This window comes from Phaethon lepturus, unplaced genomic scaffold (genome assembly GCF_000687285.1).
Source record: "Phaethon lepturus isolate BGI_N335 unplaced genomic scaffold, ASM68728v1 scaffold24189, whole genome shotgun sequence".
In the NCBI taxonomy this organism is placed as follows: Eukaryota; Metazoa; Chordata; class Aves; order Phaethontiformes; family Phaethontidae; genus Phaethon; species Phaethon lepturus.
Window position 1 is genome coordinate 6,551 of NW_010563211.1, and position 7,431 is coordinate 13,981.

The following is a 7,431-nucleotide window of genomic DNA, read 5'->3' on the forward strand; positions in this document are numbered from 1 at the left end:
GTGTGTGCAAAGGTGAAGGCTGTGTAATGGACTCGGAGCTCGGCTAATTATTTTTGGATAGTCCCATTACGGGAGAAATCAAAACAGAAATTCTGTTCTTCAACCAGCTCTGAACACGTATTAAATAGATAAGAGAATCCTAGCAGGGCAATAACTTTAATGCAAAGCTATTAATCATGAGCAGCACTTCCTCACAGCTAAGTGTCACTGGCTATTACTCGTATTTCATTTTTCATCATCAAATTGAGAACCCCCCGGTCCAGGAATTAAACTGTCAGGAAATAAGTTGTCTTTTCTCACGCCTGATTGTGTTTTATTGCTTAATTATCTAGCTCTTGCCGAGCTGCTTCCTGAAAGCAATTCCTATTCTGCACCGCACCGCCTCTTGTGTCACTTCGGTGGCATTTCCATGGGTGTGTAGCCACTTCTTCTTCCTGCTGGTCCCTGCAGCCTCATGGCTTAAGTTGCCTGCAGACCTCTCTCCTAGCCCAAAACTAAGAGGCCATTACAGGTGAGGGCTTGCAAGGTGCCACCAACCCTTAAATGACCCAAGGTGAGGCTTGCAAGGGGTCAGCAACCCTTAATTGACCCAACATGAGGTCTGCAAGGGGTCAGCAACCCTTTAATGACTCAACGTGAGGTCTGCAAGGGGTCAGCAGCTCTTAAATGACCCAACGTGAGGTCTGCAAGGGGTCAGCAACCCTTATATGACCCAACGTGAGGTCTGTAAGGGGCCAGCAACTCTTAAATGACCGAAGGTGAGGTCTGACCTCACCTGGGGAGGATGGACGGGGAGGAGCAGGGCTGGGTGCTCACCTCGCTCACGCTCACGTTGTAGCCGAAGGGGCTGTCGATGATGGGGGGGTTGTCATTGACGTCGAGGATGTTCACTCGCAGAGTGTGCTCCTTCCTGCGGGGAGGCACACCGCCATCTGAAGCTTGGATCTGTGGTTGGGAGGTGAATTTAAAAAAAAAAAAGTTATTTTTAAGCTCACAGCCCCAAGAAAACAACCTCGATGCTCAAACCCGAAGAAGCCCAAGGAGGTAAGAGGGGTGGTTTGGTGCTTACCCGTAAGGTGTAGTGATCCAGCAGCTCCCGGTCCAGTGGCCGTGCCACAAACACCTCACCATAGGTGTTGTTGGTGGTACGGATCTCGAAAGCCCGGCCGATGTTCCCCGACGTCAGCGAGAAAGTCACCTGGAAACATCACAGGGAAAGAAAAACAGGGCAGGCAATGGGATGCTGTGAGGAGGAAGGAGAGAAGGAGACCCTACAATAATAAACCCAGCATCACCTCTTTAAGCATTTTAAAAAGTTCAATGTGTTGGGGTCCACGGGTGTGCTGGCTTATTGCAGCCACCCCAAAGCAAACACCCATGGGCCAACCCCGGTCTCAGCCACAGCCCTCCTACGACACTCGCGATTTTTGGCATTAAGGGTGACGGGACCTCATTAATGCCTGTCTGTGTGCTGAAGAAAATAACAAATGTCAGAGGGCTTCCTGCTCAGCCTGCCAAAGGCTTTGCTGCCGTTCCCCGCGGCGGGAGAGGCCACAGCTGGTTTTCAGATTCCCGAGCTCCTTTTGACACGTGTCCCACAGAGCTCTTTGCCCCAGACAGCCCAGGGATGATGCTTTTCCTCTCTGGTGGGCATGCCTTGACCGGAAAGCACTGGTACCCGCTGCACAAACACCCCCAAAATTGCCGGCATCAATGACCAGAGTTTGCTCTCGCAGGGATGCAGATGAGAGGAAGGGGTTGGGAAGACACCGACCGAGGCGATTCTGCCGCGGTGAAACACTACCCCAGCCTTACGGGCAGCCCCAAACCTGCCTCGCCGGCCTCCCTACCTGCCCATTGCTGCCTGCGTCTGGGTCACGGGCCAGGACCACGGCCACCCGCTTGCCGACTGCGCTGTCCTCCGCCACGCTCACGGAGGAGTCGGAGGTGATGTCGAACTGGGGGCTGTTGTCGTTCTCATCCAGGACCGTGATGGTCACCTGCGGGAATGGCATGGGGCTCAGGCAGGGTGCAGGCAGGAGCTGGCCCCCCCTGCCCACCTGGCATCAATAGCCATGCCAACACCCCCCGCAAACTCTTGACCCACTGAACTCCCCCCAGGTGCCGACAGCGTGGGTGTTGTCTGTCCCACCTGGCTGCAGGTATTTGAGCCCAGGAGCTGAAGCTTCATCCCTATCTGTAGAGGAGGAGGAGGAAGAGGAGGAGGAGGAGGAGGCATGCTTTAGAGGCTGGAGAAAGAGCGCAAGGGTGCTGCAGCTCTCAAATGGTGGATTTTTCCATGGAGCATCCGCCTGTTTTCTATCCTCCCAAGAGCTGGGCACGGAGCAACTCACGCTGCTGCAGGGTGACCCTTTCCTGCTAAGCTTTTCACAAGCAGCGATTTCATCCTGCTCACAGAACCAGAGGCTGGACAGGGTTTGCTTTAAAGCTAAACGGACACAAGGAAGTCAGAGCTGCCTATATTTAACTAAACCAGGGCAAACTGGGCATATAGAAGACCTGAGCTCCCTCCTGGGAAAAGGCACATGGACAGGCAAGAGACTGAGCAGGAGGTGCTCGGAGGGGCACCCCGCCACAGTGCGGAGGCGACCGGGGACCGGGCTACCTTGGCCACAATTAGCCAGAGGAAATGCTCTCATCGCGTTTGTAATCAAAGAGCTGCAACGCAACACAGAAATGAGAGAGGAAGGGCCTTTCTGTTCCCGGGGCTCTATTTCTGGGTGCCCTCAGCCCCCAGGTGTGGCCAGGCTGAATGCAACAACATCCCGGAGGAAGCCGGGGAGCGTGTTGTGCGCCTTGGGGCGATCGGCTTATTGTTGCTGTTGAATTCAAAACAGAGAGCCCGGAGTGGGGAGAGCCCATTCAGCTGCTGCGACGGATCCGGCAGCTGCTGTCCCCAAGTGCCAGATCAGGGCGTTGGGGTTTCTGCTGGCCAGCAGCAGGGTGGCTCGCAGGCACTGCACTATGTCCCCAGGAGTGTCACAGAGGCTGGTGCTGGTGGGATGGGGCTGGAGACCTCCACCCCAATCCCTCCCTGCAGCTCGACGCAGAGTTCAGGATGAATCCTGGCCCACAAGGTGATGCCAGCATGACGGACACGCTTACTTTCTGTTGGAGGAGAGCGGAGAGAGAAAGAGAGAAAACAGAAAACCAAGAGTTAGTGGGGGATGAGGAGGTGCCGGCACACGCGAGGGGCAGAGGGCTAGCCCTGCACCCCACCGTGGCAGCACCAGGGGCCACGGGTACCGCTCTGTGGTGATTCAGAGGCTCCTCTGTTGGAGCATTACCTTGTTTTTTCTAAATGAGCTTGGTGCATTTGCTCCTCACCCTGGGACAAGAGCACAGCTGCCAGCACCCATGGGTGGGGACAGGCAGCACTCGAAACACAGAGCGCTGCCCATCGCTGCGGGCCAGCCTCCTGTTTCAAACCCTCCCTGGGGCTCCGCTCCACCAGCTGGCCCAAACCAGCAGAATTTGGGTAGTGCCAGCCGAGCTGCCCCTGCCCGCGGCACAGGGAGCAGGCTCACCCTGCACCCAGCGTGCCTCCTGCCCCGGCAGAGAAATGCAAATCACCCCCCTGCTCGGCTGCCTTTGAAACTGCCAAATATAATCCCCTTATAAACATCAACCACCGTGAAGTATTTCAAGGCCCCCACATTTACCTACCTCAAAACTGTTCTAGCCTGGCAAGCGACCTGCAAACCCTGCAGTTTGGGGTGGGTTTTTTTTGTTGTTCTGAGAAATCCCACCCGATGAGCTGCAGTCTGTGCTTATGCAAATGCAGGGTTTCCCCCAAATCAGGGTTTCCAGCCCCTGGCAGCTGGAGCAGAGAGGCCAGCTAGGACATGCTGTCCCATGCCAGAGGAAGAGGAAGGTGACCTGCGGTCAGCTCTGCCTGCACAGAGGATGGTGGGGAAGCAGATAGGAGCTACTCACCACTGTAGAATCAATCTTTGGTCCTCCATCATCGGCCACCACCGTTAAGGTGTAGAAATCCCCCTTCTCTCGATCCACCTGGCCTTTGACCGTGATCACACCCTGCCAAGGGTGAACAACAGTTGTGTCGGCCACCAACGCCAAAGCCCACAGTGGACAAGCAAGCCAGGAAGGACCACGCTGTGGCTACTTACGGTAATCCTGTTGATTTTGAAGAGGGAGAGTGCCTGGGCGTTGGTGTTGGGGTCAAACTTGTAGGTGATCTGGTTGAGGTTGTCGATGGAGCGGGCCTGGACCCGGAGCACCTCGGAGCCCAGTGGGATGTTCTCCACGATCACAGCCTCGTAGCTGCTGTTGGAGAACTGCACGGCCTCGTCCAGCTCGTGCAGCAGGCTGACATACACGCTGCAGAAGCCCTGGTTGTTGGGGGGTGCTTGGTCCGTGGCAGAGACATTCATCAGGTAGCTGGTTTTGGTCTCGTAGTCCAGGTACTCGATCGTCGTGATGAGGCCCGTGCTCTCATCGATCTCAAACTTCCCTTCTGCGCCCGACAGGATTTTGTAGTTCACCAGACCGCCGTTGCCTGGAGCAGGAGCGGGAACCACGATGCCGGTTGGACCAAGTATCCCAAAGAGGCAGGCACCACTGATGCTGACCCCAACCCTGGAGCAGAACCCATCCCACATGGAGATTTCAGCCCAGCCAAGCCAGGATCCGTGCAATGGCTGATTTCACCGCTTTCCACCCCAAGTTGAGTGTTACTGCAAGCTCACCCCCGGGTTCATACCTGTGTCTCTGTCGGTGGCCCGGACCACCGCCACCGAAGTCCCTATCCCCGCCGTCTCCCGCAGCCCCAGACGGTTGTACTGCCGCTGGGTGAACACTGGCACCTCGTCGTTGACGTCTTCCACGTAGATGATCACCTGTGAACCCCCCCCGGAGAAACCACGGGTGAGCCGGGCAAGCTAGTGAACCCTCGCCATCTGCTTACACTTGTGAGGGGAAATATATCCTTCACGGCACTCATCTGCTGCACAGGAGGAACGTTATCTCTACTACCAACACCAGGCGATGGAGAGTGAGCACAGGCGGTTTAACATCACCGATTTAAACAAGCCCGGCGGTAGAAGTGACGCAGTCCTCCCCTGGCCGCAGTGAGGTATGCTCTGTGTATTAATTCCTCCGTGGTTTGGGATCCCCTGCTCAAAGCCTTGCAGTTTGAGATCCTGCAATGTAGAAATGCTGGCAGCTCGGTGGGAAATTTTGCTCGAAGTTCAGCGGGTCGAGCTGCTGTTTCCCCAGGGAACATCCTTTCTCCTCCTGGGTTTCTGCTGGTGCTACGGGCACGACATGCTCGGCTGGAGCCCACCCCACCAGTGGGTCTAAAAATAGATGTAACCGGAGGGCTGGGTTCATGGGAACCATGGGAAGCTGGTGTGTCACTGCTAAAGATTATTGCCACTGGGTCCTGGCTTATTTAAATAGATGCTTGGCCAGGAGACACAGTTTCCAACAGGCTGAGGCTCAGCTCTTCCACCCGGCAGCCGAGCCACATCTCAGGGGGCGAGTAGGACTCCCTCCAACAGCGACTGCCGCACCACTTAGTAACCTCATCACACCGAAATGTCACAGGAAAAAAGAAAAAAAAAAACCCCAATAAAAAACCTCCCAACAAACTCTTCTCCACCCACGGGCAGCCTCCGGAGACTTTCCGTCAGCATTTCCATGCCAGAGCCCTCAAACTTCCTGCCTGCCTGCAAGGGCTGGCAATGACTGCCCTCTCATGAAGCATCCTCAACATTTTGGACCAACTCCACCGCCGCCCAGCCCTGCTGCCCACCCCTCGGCGGCCACAAGGTCCTTACCCGGACAGAGCTCCTCATGGGTCCCTGCTCCGTGTTGTAGGCCTCCACCTCCAGAACGTGAGAGGAGTTTTGCTCCCGGTCCAGGTGCCGCACACCTCGCATCACCAGCCCGGTGCTGGGATTGATGCGGAAGTTGTTGTGCTCGTTTCCTGGCGGGGAGGAAAGTGAGATGGAGGGTGGCCTGATGCGGAAGTTGTTGTGCTCGTTTCCTGGCGGGGAGGAAAGTGAGATGGAGGCTGCCCACCGCCGCTGCATCGGTCCTGGCGACACGCCGAGCCTTCCCCAGAGCTTTCTTGGAGGCAGATTATTGAGCAAAACGCAATCAACCCCATCACTTGCAGCTACATCACGCTCAGCTCAGCATGGTTTGGCTCCGGCGAGCCTTCCCCAGAGCTTTCTTGGAGGCAGATTATTGAGCAAAACGCAATCAACCCCATCACTTGCAGCTACATCACGCTCAGCTCAGCATGGTTTGGCTCCGGTCAAGCCAGGAGCTACGGCATCTGGGGTGGTGTCCATCCATGACAAATCATCCCCTGGGAATTAACCCTAATGCTGACGAGTGGGGGAAATGTTTCTGTGGGCTGCCAAGTGCAGAAGGATGGAGAGCGCAACGGGGCTGCACGTGCGGCTGGCCGGAGCCTGGCGCCAACCCACCCATGCACTAAGTGGCACTTGGACTTACCCTTGACAATCCTGTACCACACTCTCCCGTTAACGCCTTCATCCGCGTCTGTGGCTTTCACCTTTGCAAGAAAAGAAAAGCAGTGAAGGTGAAGGGCAGAGATTTCCAGACTGTGAGAAGTCCTCCCACCCTGCCCGAGGCTGGACATCCAGCTCCTCCACCAGAGCCAGGGAGCTGACCAACGGCAAAGCAAAATAAGTTACCCTTCCCTCCTCAGCAGACAGCAGGGGTGGCGGGCTCGGGAGCGCTCGGCTACCAGGTTGGCTGTTGGACGGGCTCGGGGTGGGAGCTGAGCCCGAGAACCCATGGGCCGTGGCCATGAGCCATGAAATCCATGGGCCAGTGCGCTGGAGGTGCCTCCACTGGGCCTGCCCTGCACGCCAATGCTTGCCTCCCCGGAGATGCTGCCGGGGACGGAGCCTCCCTGCCCACAGAGCCGGCCCGGGCCAGGCAGGGAGAGCTGCTCCCATGCCTGGTGGGCACCCAGCCCACGGCACTGGTGCGTATCACACAGCGTGTTAAAGGAATGGCTCACCTCTCGGCCGGCACACGAGCACGCACCTGGGTCTATTGGCTCTGAGAGCCACTTGTATGTGCTGCAAGCTATCGCCAAGTCACCCAAGCAGCAGCGCATGCAAAAAACACCGAAACGTGAACGCAACCAGCCTAGTGCACGCTGGTGGTCTGGACACCGGTCCGAGTCCTTGCAAGACCCCCGAGCAACAGGGGGGAGCACCCCTCAGCTGTGATGCACTGCATGGTCCACACATATACCGAATAAGCCGTCCGCCCCGGGAAACCCAAGCCACGGGTCCCCTCTGGTGTCTCTGCACAACACTGCAGTGCTTTCCCCGCAAACCCCAGCCAGCAGCCCGCCGGCCCCGGCAGCTGGGAAGCGGGACCCCGCGCGGGGCCGCACGGCCG

At 57.0% G+C, this 7,431-nt stretch overlaps 1 protein-coding gene across 1 annotated transcript in view; it reads right to left on the reverse strand.

Annotated features, from left to right (window-relative positions):
* The window catches only part of CDH23 (cadherin-related 23), a gene marked incomplete at both ends in the record, with an annotated part of 127,246 nt that overhangs the window by 1,078 nt on the left and 118,737 nt on the right, over nt 1–7,431 (reverse strand). Inside the window, 9 exons of the mRNA XM_010294518.1 lie at nt 817–945; nt 1,070–1,198; nt 1,851–2,000; nt 3,127–3,129; nt 3,958–4,059; nt 4,152–4,540; nt 4,745–4,880; nt 5,823–5,971; nt 6,508–6,568. Coding sequence (XP_010292820.1) covers nt 817–945; nt 1,070–1,198; nt 1,851–2,000; nt 3,127–3,129; nt 3,958–4,059; nt 4,152–4,540; nt 4,745–4,880; nt 5,823–5,971; nt 6,508–6,568 — 1,248 coding nt within the window. The remainder of the gene's footprint in view (nt 1–816; nt 946–1,069; nt 1,199–1,850; nt 2,001–3,126; nt 3,130–3,957; nt 4,060–4,151; nt 4,541–4,744; nt 4,881–5,822; nt 5,972–6,507; nt 6,569–7,431) is intronic.